Source organism: Chlorocebus sabaeus, chromosome 19 (genome assembly GCF_047675955.1).
Source record: "Chlorocebus sabaeus isolate Y175 chromosome 19, mChlSab1.0.hap1, whole genome shotgun sequence".
Classification (NCBI taxonomy): Eukaryota; Metazoa; Chordata; class Mammalia; order Primates; family Cercopithecidae; genus Chlorocebus; species Chlorocebus sabaeus.
In genome coordinates this window covers 30,921,049-30,939,858 of record NC_132922.1, presented here as the reverse complement: position 1 = coordinate 30,939,858, position 18,810 = coordinate 30,921,049, and the positions used below count along the sequence as shown (strand labels likewise).

The window sequence follows — 18,810 nt, the reverse complement described above, 5'->3', positions numbered from 1 at the left end:
CCTCATCTACCTTGCCAAGGTGTCCATCCTCAGACCCAACGGGGCCACCATGGGAGCCCAGCTGGGAGTAATAGCCCATAAGCTCCTGTCCATGGGGTACTCAGGCTTGGCTGAGCATAAGTGACAGGCTGGGTGGGTCTCAACCTCACCCTGGGCCTGGGGTAGCCCCATGCAAGTGAGGATGACGAACACGGTGGACACCCCCAGGCAGAAAGTGAGCCACAGAGGGCTGTGCAGGACTGCAGCCCTTCCCTCCCCTCAATTCACTGGAGAGTAACCTGTTACCCCCCCGGCTCCCAGGGCCCTCATCACCTCGAGACCCGGAGGCAGTGATGGAGACTGTCCTGCAACGTCAAGCTCCCTGTGATCTGGGGCCAGGGGATCCTGAGTACCCTGCCTCCTGGAGTGCTCTGCCTGCAGGGGACAGTAGCGGCACCTTCAGGTGGGGTGGTTGGGGTGGCTTCCTGGAGGAAGTGATACCTCAGCCAGGGGGGGTGGGGGTGGTCCCGACATATGCCAAGGCTGGGGGTCAAATGTGCACTGTCTCTCAGCCAGGAGGGTGGAGGCACTGGATCACTTGGCCTCAGGTGTCCAAGTCACCTGCCCCTGGCGTCCCTGGCTATGACAAAGGCCCTGGTGGGCAGCTTGGGGTTGCGGGCAGGCCATGGCATAGGGGAGGGCACAAAGGGAGGTTGGTGCCCCACCCATCACCCATCGTCCGCCTCAGGCCACCCCAGGGGACCGGCCTCCGCTCCGGCAGCGGGTGAAGAATGGAGTCCATTAGGGCCGCCATCTGTCTCAGCCGTGACGGGTCCTCGCGGTGACATCCGGGAGGTATGTAGATAGAATATCTTTATGGGGAGAGTTTTTCTTTTGCCAATTTTCAAATAGGAAGCCAGACACTTGTCACACCTGTCCCTGTGTCAGCCTCTGCCTGACATAAATTGGGGCCGAGGCAGGGAGATGAAAGACAGCCTGGACGCAGCTGGGTGTGCAGGGGCCACGTGTCAGGCTGAGGGAGCACCAGAGTCTCGGCAGCCTCCCGCTGGGGCCAAGGGGAGCTCGCCCCGCTGTCCACCTCCGCAGTCTCTGCCCCTCCCTCCACTCCCCTCTGGACCCACAAGTTCTCCACCTGCCCTCCCCCAAACCAGAACCCTCTAAGCATCTCACACGGGCAGTGGGCTGTCCTGCAGTCACTGGGCTTCTGCTAGGGGACACTGGAGCCTCCTCAGTCTGCAGGCCAGCAGCTCCAGCTCCTCTTTCAGACCTGGGGCCAGTGTGGCCTCCATGAGCGCTCAATGTCAGGGGCTCAGAGTCCTCAACTCCCCCCACCGCCGGCACTCCTAGGGACCTTGTGGGCTTCAGCATGTCTCCCTGGAATCTGAAGGGCTTGGGGGTAGAGCATGTCAAGAATCTCAAGGTCCCTGCCGCCCAGCACGGGACTGTCTTGGAACTGATGCCAGGAAGAATTTGCTAAGAGAATGAAGGGAGAAGCAAGTGACCCCGGGGGCCTCCCCTGCATCAGGGACAGGCCCAGGGCCCCCGGGAGTGTATCTTGGTGCCTGAAACTGCACCAAGGATGAGGAGGGGAGGACCCTCCCTAGGGGACACTTGGGGTTCACCTGGCAGGCCACACTCAAGTCCACAGTCCCCCATGGTCCCAGCAGGTGGGGCACGGGATGCACCCAGCTGAGGGGACTGTGGCAGTCCTGCTTCTGCATCACATGGCCCTAGGGGGCTCATCTGTAGCCCTGAAGGGAACCTCGAGAAGCCAATCCCTGCTAGGCTCATGGGCTACTACCTCATACAGCCCCACCCCTTGGGAGGCCCCGAGGAGCCCTGGGGTTGGGTAGGGCATGACCGGCCAGCTCCATGCTCCCTGACAAGGGGGCCTGGATGTCCAGGGAGAGCTGGGAGGGAAGCGGAGACTCAAGTGGAGAGTGTGTGGGAGGGAACTTGGTTGGGCTCCACAAAGGAGGGGGCACCAGGGCCGACTCCCAGGTTCCTGGTGGCATGTGTGGAGGCAGGTGGGGCCAGGAGCACCAGCACAGCACATCCGGTGTGACCTCCGGCCAGCTCCTCAGCCCTCCCTCAACAGCCGTGCTGGTAGCTGGCCAGGCCTGGGCGAGTGGGTTCCCCAAGTGGGTTGAATGGGCTTCCGGGATAGAGGCCATGCCTGGGGTCAGGTGGCCCACCCTCCCAATACCCAGTCCCACCCTGCCCTGCCATCACTGAGGACTCTGCCCAAGGACCAGGCAGGGACGAGGCATCCTCTCCAACTGCACTGTGAGGCCAGCACAAGTGAAGGGCGGGACAGAAGCCTCCACACAACAAAGGCAGAGGACCCCATACTTCCCTCCGAGTCAGCGCAGAGGTCCTGCAGCAGAGCTCCCATTGGAACCCAAACCGCGCCGCAGGCTCCTCACTGAGAAATGGGTACTTCTCCACATGCACCCAGCCTCCCCTCTGGACTCCACAGCTGCTAGCCCTGCCTGGAGCCTGTACACCCCACTCTTACCCCGTCATGGCCTCTCAGCCCCACCGTCACTTGGGCTCCCCTGGCATGAACTAATGTGTCTCTCAGGATGTCCTATGAGGGCCCTCACAGCAGAAGGACTGATGGGGAGGGGTGGCCCCAGAGAGCAGTTCCTTCTCTGTACCCACCAGGGTTCAGCAGAGGCTCCTGCTCCAGGCAGTACAGTGGAGCCCACATGCCCATCCCCACTGGCCACACGGGCCGGCCAGAGTCCAGCCTGCATCCCCCCAGAGCAGGACAGGACAGGTAACAAAGGGCTGAAAATCTGGGAGGCCCCCAGGAGGTGAGGGCCCGGCCACCCCTTCCCACAAGGCCCCGAGGCCCCAGTCACCAGTCTCGATTTCCACAGCTAGTTTAGCCCAGGCCACGAAGGGGTGTGCAAGTGCCTGGCCTGGACAAAGGGGGTCCCTGGAGCAGGTACACCAGGAGCCTGCAGCTTGCCCAAATCAAGCTTCCACGATAGTTGGGCCCTGTGGGCAGAGCTCACTCACCACCGCTCCAGTTTTACAATAGCCACGTGTGGACAGGGAGGCTCAGAGGGTAGGGGCTCCCCAGGGGAAACAGAGTGACCCTTGTGCAGCCATCTGGGCCAACTGATCTGCACCTAACAGCCAGCCTTGAGGGCCACCAACCCTGGGGTCTCCCAGAGCTGACCCAGGGACAGACAGGCACCAGGCACTGCCCACGAAGGTGCAAATGATCCTCCTCACCGGCACCTGGGCCCTCCCTCCCTGCCAGTGTGGCTGTCCCACTCTTCATGGCTTTCTGCATCCTCAAGCTAGGCCTGGGCTCTTCAGGTGGAAAGGCGGAGGCAGACACAGGTGCCAGGCACTGGGATCTAGGGACAGGGGTTTCCCTGGTGAGGATGGAAAAGAAGGTTCCTACGTGAGACCTTCTCTAGCCCAGGCCCTGAGAACGAAGGGGCCAAAGCTTCATCTAGGGGCAGCCATGGGGGAGTTTAGGCAGGCAGCGCCTGGCTGGAAACATGTCTTAGGGAAGCAGTTGAATCCCTGGGTGGGGAACAAGATGGTAGGCAGGGAGCCGGGGCCGGCTGTGGCCACAGGCTGGGGACAGAGGCCAGGTCTGAGGCTGGCCCTCAGTGAGGAGTGAAGGGGATGGACCAGAAGATGGGGTGCAAGTTTGACACTGATTTTGCCTTTGGGGATGGGTAGAGGGAAGAGGCTGGGACTCCGGGCTTGGACGTTGGGTATGGAGGACGTGACACTAGCAGACGGGCTGGATCTGGAGGCCCAAGGTGTGCAGTGGGGGGAGCTGTGTGTGCAGGAGAGATGCGGAACTGCCGGGGCCCCAGGGAGCCTGAACTCCTACTCCAGTGCCCAGACCTGGCACACGGCAGGGAGGAGGCAGTCACCGTTCCCTGACCCACCCGGGCCTGGGAGGCAGGGCAGAGCTGGTGACAGGCCAGGCTGGGGCCTTGGAATGACATCTGGCATGTAGCAGTGGGGAGGGGGCGCGTAACTGGGGACTGTGGACTCCCAGCTGGAATCCACCTCCACCTTCCACATCCGCGCACTGCCTTTCGGTCTTTACTGAGCACCTGTTGTGTGCAGGGGCTGCTCTAGGCCCCGGGACCACCAAAGGCCAGCCCCCGCCCACTTCCTCCAGAGCCCCACACCCCACACATCGAGGACTCCAGGCGTTTCCCCACTCTTGAGGGCCCTGAGCTGGGAACACCACCTCTGGCTACCAGCCGTGGACTGCAGATGAGGCCTACGGTGACCAGGAAGGGTGGAGCTGCCCAAGGTCACACAGCAAGCTGACACTGCACAAGCTGATCCCACGGCTGCCCAGCCTTGGGGAATGGGGGACTTCTGGCATGTCCCCGAGCTGGCCTCATCTGGGCCCTGGCAGAAGGCAAATAAAGGCAACATCTCAGCAAGGTTGTGACAGTCGGGGATCCAGGCAAGAAACGGATAACCCAGGAAGGCTCCCAGGAGGAGGTGAGGGGCCTGAAGCCCACCCTGGCCTGAGCCCCTCCTCAGCACTCCAGCCTGCCTAGCCCTACCCCCTTCCTCAACAGGCCCCTCACCCAGCCTCAGCCTTGGCCTGACATTTCCCGTGACATTTGCTGCAAAGAAATAGAGTCATAAATCCAAAGGTTAAATTTGCACATCGCCTCAAATTGCTGGGAGAAGCAGTGGTCCCTCCACCCACTGGGCGCCCCGTGGGTGCGGGGTTTGTGTGGCAGGGTCCATCCATTCCGGGGCCCTTGCTGGAGGCCCACAGGTCTCCTTCTCCGGTCCTCTGAGGCACCTCAACCACTGTTTCCCAGAACAGGTTCCCGGGCACACCAGGCCCTGCGGTGCATCGCACAGGGGTGCCCCTCAGAGAAGGTGCCACCCACCCCCTCCAACACAGGGCCCAAGACGCCCTGCGGGAAAGGAGCACCATCAGCACCATTTAATCCAGCACGTCCCACATGTGACCACAAAGCCCTTATGTGACACCCACCAACACTCCAAAGAACTTCAACTCCACGGACCGTGCCCTGTGACAGCCGGCTCAGAATGCCAGGGTGCCGACGGGAGAGCCAAGAAGCACCCGAGGGCCCAGGGCAGGCTGCTCTGAGTGAGGCTGGGTCAGCGCCCGATAGCCCACTTCCAGATCAGCCTGGCTTCATGTGCCAGGGCCCTGAATGGGGCTTACCGCCTGCCAGGCCTGTGTAGACCTACATGGGGACCCTGGCCTGTGCCCACTCAGCACCTCCTAAGGCCACTCTCGAGGTGTGCCAACAGCCCTGCCTTTCTTTACCTCCTGGGTCTGGCTGCCGTGGGCCGCCTCCATCAGACAGGACACAGCTGTGGGACAGTGCCAGCACCACCCCATGCCCTGCTGCCCCACAGAAGAGGCCCCACAGGCCATAGTGGGCAAGACCAGAGGCTGTGTGAAAGAGGCAGGGGAGAGGCGGCCCCAAGGCACCCACTGCACAAATGGCCGCCCAGAGAGCCGACGGCCGGAAACAGACTCTGCTCACTCACTATCACCCGCCCGGCTGGCCCACAGTTGTCAAAGGCCTCAGCAGGTTAGGAGGGGCGGGATCTGGCCCTGCTGCCAAGTCCCCTGAAATCAGCCCAAGCGTCAGGGGAGGGGCACGTGACCAGCCCCCGGACCTGGTGGGTGCCAGCTGAGGACATGGTGGGGTGGGTGTGCAGAGCTGCATCTCCCGGCGCCCAGCTCCACGGCCGCAGGCAGTGCAGGAGGCCAGCGCGGGTTTGGATAAATAAATGATGGTGCATTCTCAGGAAGGGATTCCACACACACCAGAAAACCCATGATGCACAAGAATAGTTCCCGATGTGCAAAGTGTTTAAAATACAGCGATAAAAGAAGAAACGGCAGCACAGAACACCTGGTGTGGGGGGACCCAACTGGGCCCAGGGACAGTGCAGGCAGATCTGCGGGGTGGGGCAGCATGTCCGTCACTCTGATCGGGCTTCCCCGGACCACTCTGTGACCTCCTATCCTTTAAAGCATTCAATGCTAGAGATGCATGATGCCAAGGATCACACCCCTCGATTTGCCTGACTCGGAAGAGAATCTGACAGGCCAGGAACAAACGAACGAATGAACAAATGAGAAGGTGAACGGCTAGTTGGGGCAAATGCAGTGTCTGGGATTTGGCTTTGAGGGTGCCTGCGACCTTGACCTGGGTGCAGCCAGGCCGCAGAGCAGGGACACTGAGAGGTGCAGAGAGGGCATCTGCATAGGTGCAGGGGCAGCAGGCGGCCAGGCCAGCTCCTTCGGACCCCGACGCCCAGGCCCTGGGTGGCTGCAGAGGGTCAGGCAGGACGGCCTGGGGGTCAGAGGTCAGGCTCACCAGAATAGGGGTGGGACAGCATGAACCTCATTGATCAGACAGTAGCCAAGCGTCAGGAGCCCTCACTAACCCCGTTCCAGGGCCGGGCGGGGCGCCTGGCTCACACACACATTTGTTCGTTTCCAGGTCATCCTGCAGCTCCCCGTGTGCTTCCTGCTCTTGACCCCTTTCCCAGGCGCACAGACCAAGGCTCCCGGTGAGAGGTTCCGGGCCACAGGCCCAGGATAGCAGGAGGGCTCCTCTGCCTCCTGCCCGTCCTGTCCTCACCAGCTGGACCCTCCTGGTGCTGCACCGGCTGCACAGGGCCGTCTGTGCCACAAAGCATGAATTCAAGGCTGGGGCAGGGACGAGGAGGGGGCTGTGCTGCGAGGCTGCACTGTCTCTGGGCGGAGGGACGGGGAGGGCATTGTCCCACATGCCCTGGCCCTCACAGCCCGCCTGTCACTCACGGCAACAGCAAACAAACCCAGGCCCCTCCACAGGCTGTGGGCCAGTCCCCAGCCTCCCAGGACAGCAGGACCTTCCCCACCTTCCAGGGCCCCAGCCCCTGTGCGGGTGTCCTCCATAGACCCTCCACAAGCCCTCTGGCTTTCGGAGACCTGCTGGGCCAGGCCCTCCCTCAGCCTCTCCCCTGCTCGCTCCAGGCAAACCGACATTTCTGCCAATCCCAGTGGAAGGACCCCGACATAGGGAAACACAGCCCCCCAGGCGAGGAACAGGGGGAGGGCAGGGAGGGAGTGAAGGTACCGCAGGGGTGTCTCCCAAGCTGGGCAGCATCCCTGCCCTGTCCCCCTCCACCCACCTGTGACCTGAGTTGCCTGACTAGGGGCTTTTATTGTCCCTTTTGCAAATGGATGGGGTGAGGGCCCAGCTGGCACACACAGGTCCCGGGAGGACTCTGCTGGGTGGGGGTGTGGGGAGGTGTTCTGGGCATTCTGCGGGCAGAGGCACCGGAGTCAGAACTCCACGGGGAAAGCTGGGCCAATTCCACCCAGCCTCAGCCTGGAAGTGCCCCGATAATCCCTGACAACTGGCCCATGTTGCAGGTGAGGAAGACTGAGGCAGAGAGGTGACCTGTCACACCCAAGGTCACACCACCAGCAGGTGGCTGAGCCAGGACCCAAATCCAGGTCATGGTTCTGCCATGGCAGGCCCTGCACGTGCCACTCGGCCCAGTGGGGTCTAGGTGTGGATGGCCACCCATTCCCACCCCTGGCATGGGAGCTCACTTCCTCCTCACCTCAGTGGAGCAGAACAGGGAACAGCACCCCCTTTATAGATGAGAAGACTGAGGCTTAGAAAAAGAGACTGGCCAGCCCCACTGCTTCTGCTGCCCCTCTGCTAGTATGTTTCACCCTCACACAACCTATGAGATACCCTGCGGGTCCCCACTCTACAGACGAGTCACTGGTGTGGCCAGGGGAGCAGGAGGTGTGGCCTGCCACTCTGAGCCCCAGCCTGGGGCCCTTGCCACAGTGCCAGTGGGCCACCCTTGCCCATCATGCAGCATGGCATCCATCTGCTCAGCACCCTACACAACACCAGAGGTAGGGGAGGGTTCCACCCCAGAACCCCTCACCAAGAAGGTCCTCACCATGGAGAAACTGAGGCACTGGAGGCAGGGCCTCTCTGCAGTCACTCTGGGTCACGTGCTCCAGTCAGCCAAGCTGCAGTGGCCACCAAGGGTGCCCACAGTCTGGCCTGTTGGTCAGTGTTGACCTCACGCCCTGAAATGGGTCGTCCCTGCCCAGGCAGGTTCCAGCCCACCATCGTCTTTCACTGCCGCAGCCCTGGTGGGTGGGAGCGGCTGGCAGACCCTGTACCTCACATCCTGGGCTGGGGACATTCAATGAGCCCCCCACACACATTCCAGGGCCTCTGCTCCAGATTAGGCCACAGCCCGTCTGGGCACACAAAGGGCACCCACACCCCGGAGGCAAAGAGACATATGCCTGTGTGCCCACAGGCACACATGATCACGCGCACAGACACACGTGCAGACGCATACCAAGTCACACACACGCGCGCACACACACACCTGAGGGGGGAGACCCCCAGGACACAGAGGCAGGCAGGAAGAGGTGGGGCGGAGGATGTCTTGCCCCTGTCTGTGGGCCTGGCCTCCCCACTCAACACATGAGCATATGGGTGCAGGAGTGGGTCTTGCGAAAGGGGCCCCAGCATGTGCCACCCGTGGAGACCACAGCAGGCATGCCGCGTGCATGCATGTGTGGCCGTGGGCGTGCAGGCGGGGGCGAGGACACAGATATGCACCCTCAGAGTCCGTGTGTGCACCCAGTGTTTGTGCATGTGCACACTGGGGCGGCGTTGGCATGCATGTGCACCAGAGGTGTGCAAGTGTGCAGTCCGTGTAGACACGTGCACGTGCAAGGAAACGTGTGTGCAGCCTGCGGCACCATGGACATCAGCAGGGCAGCCTGGGTGGGCACCTGGGGAGCACCCTCCAGGCAGGGCATGCCCAACTCACATGGAGCCCACCTTCCCTTGCCCCCACTGCGGGACCTCACACCCAACTGGGGTAAGGAGTCCCACGGGGGCTGGTAGGGAGGAACTGTTGATTGCCCCACCGCCCCTGACTCCCCCAGCCAAGCCTCTCAATGTCCCTGGGGCTGCGAATGGCGGGCATTGCTGCCTGCTCTCACTGCCTGCCCTGGAGGCAGCGCTGGGACAACCCTGTCCCCCACGCCCTCTACTGCTGCCAACGCCTCCATTCATCCCACTGCGGCCTGACCTCGGAGAAACAGGAGGTTCTGAGCCCAGACCGCGAGGCGGGGGTGGAGGCGGCCCAACACCCCCCACCCACCCTCCGTACCCACGTTTCTGCAAAACCCGCTCGTTAACCCCTTGGTGGCCGGGGCGCTCCGCGGCCGGACCCCGCCCTTCCAGCCCGCGGCCCCCGTCCCGGACCTGGCCCAGCATCGGGGACCCCCGGACCGCCACCCTCGGCCCTGCTGTCACTGTCAACTTTCCCGGGAAGCGGCAACTTTTCCTGCTGCCTCCGGCTCCGCCCTCTCAGGGCCGGGGCGCCAGCGGCTCCAGCCTCGCACGGCACTGCGGTGGCCTTCCCTGCCGCCCAGCTACGCTGCCCCCGCCTCGGCAGCCCCGGACAGGCCCTGCGGCTCCGGGGAGGGGGCGAGCCATCCCCCTCCACGCCCATCCGCCGGCCGGGCTCGTGTGCCGCGCGGACACTCACCTCCAGCGGATGCCCTCTTCATCGTAGGGGTTGGGCGGGGCGCGTCGGAGACTGAAAGTCGCTTCGGGGCGGGCGCCCGTCTCCCCGCGGCCGGGTCCGCATCCAGGCGCCGCCGCTCCGGCCCGGCCCCGGCCCGGCCGCGGGACGAGGCTCGGCGCGCTCCGCTCCGCCGGGCTCGGGCTGGGCTCGGGCCGCGGGCGCGCGGGGCGCGCAGGGCGCGCAGGACTAGGGCGGCGGCGGCGCGGACTGGCGGGGCGCTCGCAGCGCGGGCCGCCGGGAGGATGAATGTTTTATGGGATCAGGTGGTTTGACGCGCGAGGAATCCACCCGATTTCCCCCGCCGGCCGGGGCGGGGCGGGGGCGGGCCGGGGCGGGGCCTCGCGGCGGGCGGGGCGCTCACCTGAGCTCGGGCGCTGGCCCGTGCGGGGGCTGGGGAGCGCGGGCCGGGGTGGGGGCGTGGGCGGCGCGGCGGGCCGGGGCTAGCAGGCCGGGCCGCAGGAGGCGCTCAGGCCGCCCGGTGCACCGGCGCCGCGCGGCCCCAGACAAAGGCGGCGCATTCCTGAAGAGGCGGCGGCCCCTGCAGGCGGCCGAGGGGATGGCTGCCTGGGCCGGAGCGGGCCGGGGGCGCGGGCCGGAGGGTGTGGCGGCCTAGGCTGGCCCGGTCCCCAAGCGGGCAAAGGCTTTGTACCGAGGCCTGGGGATGGCCTCTGCCTGACCCAATCCCTTCCTGGCCTCACGAAACCCGTGAATCCCCAGCCCCCTGCACAGAAGCCCCTTGCTGGAGCACGATCGCCCCCATTTTTCAGTAAGAAATAGGCTCAAGGCTTAAGAGAGTTCTGGGGGCCCTTCTGGGCCTTTGTGGCCCTCTCTGCACATTCCAGAGTGGGGACCCAGGCCTGATGTTACCCGTAACCCTGCAGGGGTCCCCCACCTCTTCCCTCCTGCAGAATGGGGGCCCCAAACCCAGAAGCACTCTCCGAGGCCACCTGCTTAGTATCCCCCACTTTACCAAGCCAGCCCTCCACGGGCGGGGTGGGGCATGGGGCCAGAGAATCCAGTGACGTCCCTGCACACACCACACAGGGGTGCAGGTGTCCCTTCTCTGTCTTCTGCTCGAGGCACCCACCGGGCCTCACTGACGAGCTCCTAAGCGCATCCCAGGGTCTTCAGACAACTGCCAGGCTGCCCCTGCACCTGGAGGAGTGCTGGGAGTCAGCTCAGCCAGGCTGGGTCCTCCCCAGACCCACCCTGCATGAGAGGACCATGCAGATGAGGGTCTTGCAGGCCAGCCTGGTGTCAGTCTGTAGGACTCTGACTCAAGGACGGAGTGGGCCAGCCTGATGCCTTGATGGCCCCCCTCAGAGCCCAGGTCCACTGATAAGAAGCAGAGAGACGTGGTGACTGGGCAGCCCTGTGCTCTCTGCCTGCCCCTGGCCATGGAGGTGGCCCTGAGGAAGATGAGCAGGGCGCAGGGCTGGCGACCTGCCTGACTTGTCCAGAGGAAGTGAGGACCTCCCAGAGCCCCGGTGCTCCCATCTGAGCCCAGTGGCAGGCAGCTTCGCGGGGCGGAGCCATGCTGGATGGGCCCTCTGCCTGGTGTGGAGGCTGCACTGCCCACATGCCTCTGGCTGCCGCTCTGTGCCCGTCATCACCTTGGCCTGCTTTAACCCTATTGTCCTTGTCCCAGCCTAGGCTTACCAGGGCATTGTGGAGTGCCCATTCCCAGCCACACAGAAGGTGAGGTGGGGCCCAGATACCCCCAGCCACTCTGCCCCCTGGTCTCCTGAAGGGGTGGGTTGTGCACACACTGCCACCTCCCCAGGGGGTACTGGCTGCCGAGTGCCACCAGCTCAGCCCCTGTGGTGGATCAGTGGGTCCTCCCAGAGCCACACCAAGACATCGTCACCCATTGCACAGATGGGGAACCTCAGGCAAAGCTCACAGAGCCAGTGGGAGGCTGAGGCCCGACCCCCACACAAGCATTCTTCCTCCAGGGTCCCTGCACAGAGCAGCCCCTGGACTAGGAACTGAGCTCTCACCACCGGGATGGATCAGACCCTAGATGAGTCATGTGGCACTGGCCATCAGTCTGAGGACAGCCCTGGGGTGGACCAGGCTCCAGTCTTGGGCTGCTCTGTGCTTGCAGAAAGGCTTTGAAAGGACACTTCCGTGCTTACTACGCAGGCGTCACTTCAATTATCAGTGACCCAGAGTGGCCCATTACAGCTGAAGATTGTGACCCCGCCCCCTCTCATAGGCTTAAAGCCCTTCCCCCCGCTCCTGCAGCAGCTGAAGTGACCATTCTGGGGCACGGAATGGGCATGGGGGGAAATGGGGAGCTGGGGCTGCTCTGGAGGCTTCTGGCACGGGAACCCTCTCCAGCCACCAAGCCTGGCTGTTTCTGGTTGCTCTAGGCTGGGGCCTAGGCCTCCACCTCCCCACAGGTCTGTGCAGTGGGAGCAGAGCCGAGGCCGCAGAGGGAGCATTGGGGGACGGGCTGGTTTCCTGTGTCCGCCTCCTTGGCCAGCACCTTGGCCAGCGCCCTCCCCACTGGAAGCTGGGCCCACTCCTGGGTGCTGGCTGGGATGGTTAGGTGTTGGCCAACGCTGATAGGGAGTTATGCGGGTGCAGAGGCAGAGTTGAGCAGGGCTAGGCAGTCGGTCGGTCTGCTACCAGCAAGGCACAGCCCGCTTGTCGGGCTACGCACGTGGGAGGGTTTGGTAAGCCACATTTTTCAGGGTGTAGCCAGGTAGGAGGCAGTATGGGGAGTGGTGTACTCTCTGGGCAGGTGACCGCGGAGCCATCACCCCTCAGCACCCAACGGGCAAGAGAGGGAGAGCAGCTGAAGGCTGGTGAGGGGCTAGAGGGGAGGGCTTGACAGGGGCTGGAGCCCCTGGTCAAGGGGCACAGCCAGTCCTATGGGGTGACCTCGTGGGAGGAGCCACGGACCCTGTGGGCAGAGCCTGGCCATCTGCTGCCCGGATTCTACACCAATCAGTTCCTAGGAAGCCCCAGCAGGGATGCTGGGAGGACAGGCCATCTGTGCCCAGCTGATCCGAGCTCCCAGGCTTTCTGGACACGTGGCCCTGGGGATCAGGAGTGAGCTGGAGACTGCAGACAGCTGTGCCTTCAGAGCTGGGCAGACCTGTCACACCTTGCCTGGACTGGGCCAGCAGGGCCACACAGGCATCTGCCTGAATCGCTCCCCACCCCACACCCACCCTGTAGGGCACATCCTTTGCCAGCTTGCCCAGCCCACCACCCCCCTCCAGTGAGGCCAGGAGCTGCTTCACCTCCCACCCCACCCCCAACCTGGGGCTCGGCCTCCACCACCAGCGTGCCAGTCATGAGGGCCCTGCCCAGCTGTGTGACCTCGGCCCAGCCCCTTGGCCTCTCTGAGCTTGGCACAGCATGTGGAAGAGGCAGAGGCTAATGCCTCAGGGCCTGGTCAGCTGGTCACCGTCCCTCCTTTGTTCATCCCTCCTGTCCCCTGAGAGGATCATGCAGGGTTTTCACTCAAAACTCCAGGCCTGCCCATAGAAGCCAGCTTGAGGTGAGGGGACCTTTCGCGGTGGCCTGTCTTGGGCTGACAGGGACATGGTTCACCCTCCTTGGAAGGTCACTGCTTCCCAGGGCTTCGGGAGGCTCATCTCCCGCCTGGAGAGACAGGCGTGCCACGGCTTTGCTTGGCATGCCTGTGCGGTACTCATGGACATCCAGGCCCTCGATGCCTCCTGGGGAGGGATGGGGCAGCAAGGAAACTGAGTCTTTGCTCCACACATTCTGGGCCACTCCAGGCCAACGCAAGGAGAGACGGGGAAGGAAGCGCGAAGGTCATGCGGAAAGCGTATGCCTGCTGCCCAAGCGTGTCAGTGTGACCGACCCTTCCCTGCACTCTGAGTGGGCGGCTGGGGATGTGGTCCCGGTGCCAGGGAGCTGGGGGGTGCCAGCCTGCCATCTGCTCTCACCACGGAGGGCGGCTGCATGCCCAAGGCCTGAGAGGACTCTGTGCCAGGCCTGCTGAGTGAGTCATCCCATTCAGTCCTGCAGTGTAGACACTACTACCACCACCCATTTTCCAGATGGGAGAAGGAGGTCTGGGGAGCTCAGGTGGACCCACATCTTGGCAGCCCCTCTCTGCCCTCTCTTTGTCCACAGACTCTGCCTCCTCCAGAAGCCTCTCACCATCCCCCATCCCCCATCCCCGGGGCTGCAGAGGGTGTCCTGGCCTTCCCCCATCAGCTCTGCACCTGAGGACTCCCGTCCCTAGGAGTTCCTCTGCCCAACTTTGGTGCCTATTAAGCCATAATTAATCTGCTTCCTCATCTCTTATTCATCAAAGCCACATGCAGCAGCAAAGGGGGCTGGTACAAGGAAGGGACCGACAGCCAAACCCTGGCAGTGGCCCCAAGAGTCCCACTGGGTCTGCCCATCTCCGAATGCCTCTGACTTCTGTACTAGCAAGGGCCTCCTCCCACAGAATGGCGTCTTGGATTGTGGGCAGGCCCCCCGACGGGCTATGCGAATCTCTCACCACCCGGAGGCTGCTGGTGACCGTCAATGGGACGTGTGCATTGCACAGTGATGGCCCTTACCTCTGCCTCCCCCAGCCCTGGACTGGATCCGTTGTGGCCCATCTCCAGGATGGGAGCCTGAAAGGAGATGAACAGACACTCCGCCAAGTGAGACATGCAGGGCTGGCACCTGGACCCCTGGTCCGCCACTCTTCCTGGTGCCCAGAGGAAGGGGTGAGTGAGTCCCCAGGGCTCCTGGACCTTGAGATTAGCTCAGGCCACTTGTGTTCACCAGCAGATGGGCTCAGGGTCTTCTCTCAGTGGGCACAACTGAGTTTGTGGCCTCTCTCTGGGGAGGCCGGCTGGGTGGGGCTGGGGAGTAGGAAGCTTCTGGTCCCTGAAGGCCCAAATCTGGTGCAGGGGCAGAGCTCCGGAAGGCGGGGGTCCCTGGGCTGTGCCCAAGGCATCCGCTGTGGCTTCACGCCCCTCCCCCGCCCCTGCAGGGAGTGCAGATCCTTCTAGAGCCACCCACCTGGCAGTGACAGCTAAATTGGGAGCCGCTGTTCACACCAGGAGCCCAGCGGGCAGTCAAAACCGGGTCGGGGGGGAGGGGTACCCGCTGAAAACACCCACGAACTCCTAGTGGGGCAGGGAAGGCAGGGAAGACATGGCAATAGCTATCAGCAGGAGTGGACGGGAGTGGAAGGCAGGGTGGACCACCAGACCCATCTTGGGGCCACAGTGAGATGGCCCCTGGGATGCCTCGGCTGGCCAGTGCCCAGCCTTGCTCTTGCAGAAGCTCGCTGGGTCCCTGGGCACCCCACTCTGGGCCACCACAATCCATGCAGCATGCAGGTTTGTTCCGTTTCCCAGATGGAGAGGCTGAGGGCTTGCCACCAGGTGCTCTGCCAAGGACACAGAAGGGCCAGCCTGACCCTGAGCTCAGTGGTCCCACCCTCCACAGCCTCCCTCGCTGCCTTCATCTGCTCACTTCGTCAGTCATTTAGTCACTCAACAAACACTCTGGGAGGCAGGCTGTAACACCCCGCATACCTCTGCTGGACCCCCATTCCTCATATCCCCACTGGGTACAGGTGGGGAAACTGAGCACCAGGGAGGTGGGCCTTGGCCTGAGTCCCCCAGCCAGTGATTCCAGGATAAAGGGCATAGCCACACCATGTGGTCACTTGAAGTCCACAGGGGTGACTGGGAAGAGCGCATCTAGCATGACACATTCTGCCAGGCTGACTCAGACCAAGTCCTTGGGGCTGTGGTCCCCAGCCAGTGGCTCTGCCTCTGAGAGCCACGGGACAGGGAGCTTTGCAGGGTGGGACCAGCAGAGCCTGGGCCCCTGCCAGAGCTGGTCCTGATGGGGCCTGCCCTGAACGCTTCCCAGGCTCACGGGTATGGAGTAGGGCGGGGCCAGCCCTGGCCTTGCAGTGAGATGGGGGCCTCTGTGGACAGTCCTGCAGGCCGGGGCCTGGGGCTGGGACTCGCTGGCACAGGGCCTGAGTTTTCTTCTGTGTCCTGCAGGCCTTGTCGCCTACAAGGGAGGTGGAGGGGCACATGGGCGGTGCCCAGCATGAGGAGGGGGCTCTGAGGAGGCTGCAGCAGCCGGCGGGCCTCTGAGACTGGGGTATTTTTAGCCAGGATTCCTGCTGACGGTCCAGGCTGGCCGGGGTTTGCTGCCAGCCTTGGAGGCGCTTCTCCTAGCCTATGTCTGGACATCTGGGGTCTGCCGGCCCCACCCACCCTCTGCTCAATGCCCCCACCCCACTGGCCCACCAGCCAGGTGAGGGGCTCCCTGGAGGCCGGCCATGGTGGGAGCCAAGCCTGGGGCCCTGGGGGTGTGGCTGAGAACAGGCCACGTGGGTTGCTGGGCGCTGCCTGGGTCCTGGGTCTCCAGCTCCCAGCTGCCACTCTTAGCCAGCCTGCTTAAGGGGTAGGTTTCGGTTCATGCCCAGGCTCGAGTTCTCAGCTGAGCATTCTCAGTCCGCTGCCTGCTGCCTGCTGGAACGGATGGCTCAGCAGAGCAGCCACAGCTTGGCTCCCTCCTGGACACTCCTGCCTGCCCTTGCCACCTAGGTGCTCTGGTCATCAGGCCTCTCTGGCTGACTCTGCCAAGGTGCATGTGTGCAGGGCCATGTGGCTCAGCCAGGACCACCTCCCTTCCCATGGGCAAGTGAGGACATCCAGAAAGAGGGTCCTCTGCCTCGGCCATTCCCTTGGGACACCCCTCCACCCCAAGGCCTTGCCTGCAAACAGAGTCCAGCACTCAGTGTCATGCCTGCGCACTCCACCAGCAGGACTGGCTGAGTCCCGAGGAGCCAGGCCCCGGGGCACAGGCCAAGGGGATGGAACCCAGATGAAAGCCCCCTCCTGGGACCCGCAGCCCATTCTCTGGCCTGGTCGGAGCCTGACTGCTTGTTCCTTGAATGAATCAGGAGGCCCATGCAGAGCAATTCTGAAGTTCACATGAAAGAATGAGCATACGGAGAGAGACGGGCCATGTCGCATCCTGAAATACCTCATATTCTAAGACCATGATAATTAACACAGACCCTGGACAGTCATGTGATGGGAAAGAGTCCAGAAAGAGGCTCAAATGCAAATATGAGAAGAGGCAGGTCAAATCCAAGAGGAGAGATGGAATACTCAACAAATAATCCCACATATATAATCAACACTTGGCCTTCAGACAACGGAATTGACATATGGAGGAAACATTTGGGTTCCTACCTCACTCCTCGACGCTAAAACAAGTTCCAAGTGGAACTAAGATTTAAAAAGTAAAAATGAAACCATAAAACTCCTAGAAGAAAGCATGGAATGCAAACCATCAATCTTGAGTCACTCTAAGAATTATACAAAACCCAGAAGCCATACAGTAAAAGATGGGTATATTCAGCCTCATGAAAATAAAAGGCAGATGCACGGGGAGAAAAACCACCATAAAATGAAAACCAACAAAGTGTAAAAATATCGGCAACTCAGCTCACAAAGGGCCGTTTTTGGTTCTCAACACGAATCAGTAAGAAAAAGAGCAGCAGCCCAAGAGAAAAATGGGCACAGGCATGAAAGGAACCTCCTATCACCCCTGCTGACCTTCACTCAGAATGAGAAACATGCAGATCTAAGCTACAGGGAGATGCTGCTCCTTCACCCACAGGGACGGCAGCCATCATCAGGGTGGGGATTCCCTATGGGGGCTGCTTAGGGGCTCCCACAGGTCTGGCTGTTGGAGGGCAGGGAGATGCCTGCAGGTCTGGTGGGGCCAGGGTGAGGTACTCACAGGTATGTCTAGTGGGGGCGAGGAGGGGGACCACCTGCAGGTACAGCTGGGGGGTATCAGGTCGCTGGAGATGGGGTGGACGGAGAGGATACCCATTTTTAAAATAAAAATTAAAATAAAATTTAAAAACTATTTTAAAATAAAACAGGCTGAGTGTAGTGACTCACACCTGTGATCCCCGCATTTTGGGAGGCGGAGCAGGGAGAATCCCTTGAGGCTAGAAGTTCGGGACTAGCCTGGGGGACATAGTGAGTCCCAGTCTCTACAAAAATTAAAACAAAATTATCTGGCTGTGGTGGTGCAGGCCTGTAGTCTCGGCTACTTGGGAGACTGAGGCGGGAGGATCACGTTAGCCCAGGAGTTCGAGGCTGCAGTGAGCCATGATTGTGCCACTGCACTTCAGCCTGGGCAACAGAGCAAGACCCTCTAGAAAAATAATACAATAAAACAAAATAACAAAATATAAAATAAAATAAAAAACAGCTGGCATCCATCCTCTCCTTGCCACCACTGACATGGCCGTGGGCCGAGTTCTCATGGCCGTCCCACCGCGAGTCCCCAAGCGCTCCTGATGTCTGCTCACCCTTCTTGTCTTTGTTAGCGCCCCATTAGCAGAGGCCTGCTTGTCTCTTGTCTTGCTTCTCAGGAGCAGTGTCACATTCAACAGTGGCAGCACAGAGGCCCTGCTCGGCCCCAGCCCCTCACCCTAGGCCTCCACTGCCGGGTGTGGTCCTGGTGGTCCTGGGGACTCCAGTCATCCCCACCCCCCTGCCCAACCACCACAGGCCACCAGCAAGTCCCAGGCCTCCCACACGCATGGCTCTAGGCAGTCCCTTTACCTTCCCATCCTCAGTCTCCCTGATGGTGAAATGGGGTGAGATCTACTTCCCAGCAGGGAGAAGCCACGGGAATGGAGACCGTGGGAGGAAGAGGACTCAAGGAAAGGAGCATCCCTGAGGGGTCCCAGAGCGGGCTGGGGACTGACAGGACTGAGTTTGCAGGGCCTGGGGACATTCACTGGGGAGGTACTGAGATGCCAGTCGGCTAGAGCAGCGGGGAGTGATCCAGGATGGCTGCCTGGAGGAGGGGCTGGATCGCTGGTCCCTGAGTGCCAAGGTGGGCTGTCCCCATATGCAGGAACACACCCACCCTGCTGCCTCCCAGGAGGGGCGCTGGACAGGCCTGGGCTCCAGGATCATAGGAGGCAAGAGCCACTCTCACCAAAGAAGAGCAAGTGTGCCTCCCCTGCCAGCAATCTGTCAGGCCCAGCCCCTGCCCAGCTATCTGGGGAAAAGGCCACCTTTTCAGTGGAGGCTGAGCGTGGGGCAAGAAGAGGTTGACAGGGGAGAAACAGAGGGAGTGAGAGCTGGAAGGTGAGAGGGGTGGATGAGAGGTGGGAGTGAGAAGTGTGGGTGA

General features: G+C 62.2%; 1 protein-coding gene across 1 annotated transcript in view; it reads right to left on the bottom strand.

Annotated features, from left to right (window-relative positions):
- The window catches only part of RTN4R (reticulon 4 receptor), a 28,114-nt gene extending 18,281 nt beyond the window's left edge, over positions 1–9,833 (bottom strand). Inside the window, exon 1 of the mRNA XM_007974990.3 lies at positions 9,589–9,833. Coding sequence (XP_007973181.3) covers positions 9,589–9,610 — 22 coding nt within the window. The 5' untranslated portion in view covers positions 9,611–9,833. The remainder of the gene's footprint in view (positions 1–9,588) is intronic.
- Between the last annotated feature and the right edge of the window lie 8,977 nt (positions 9,834–18,810).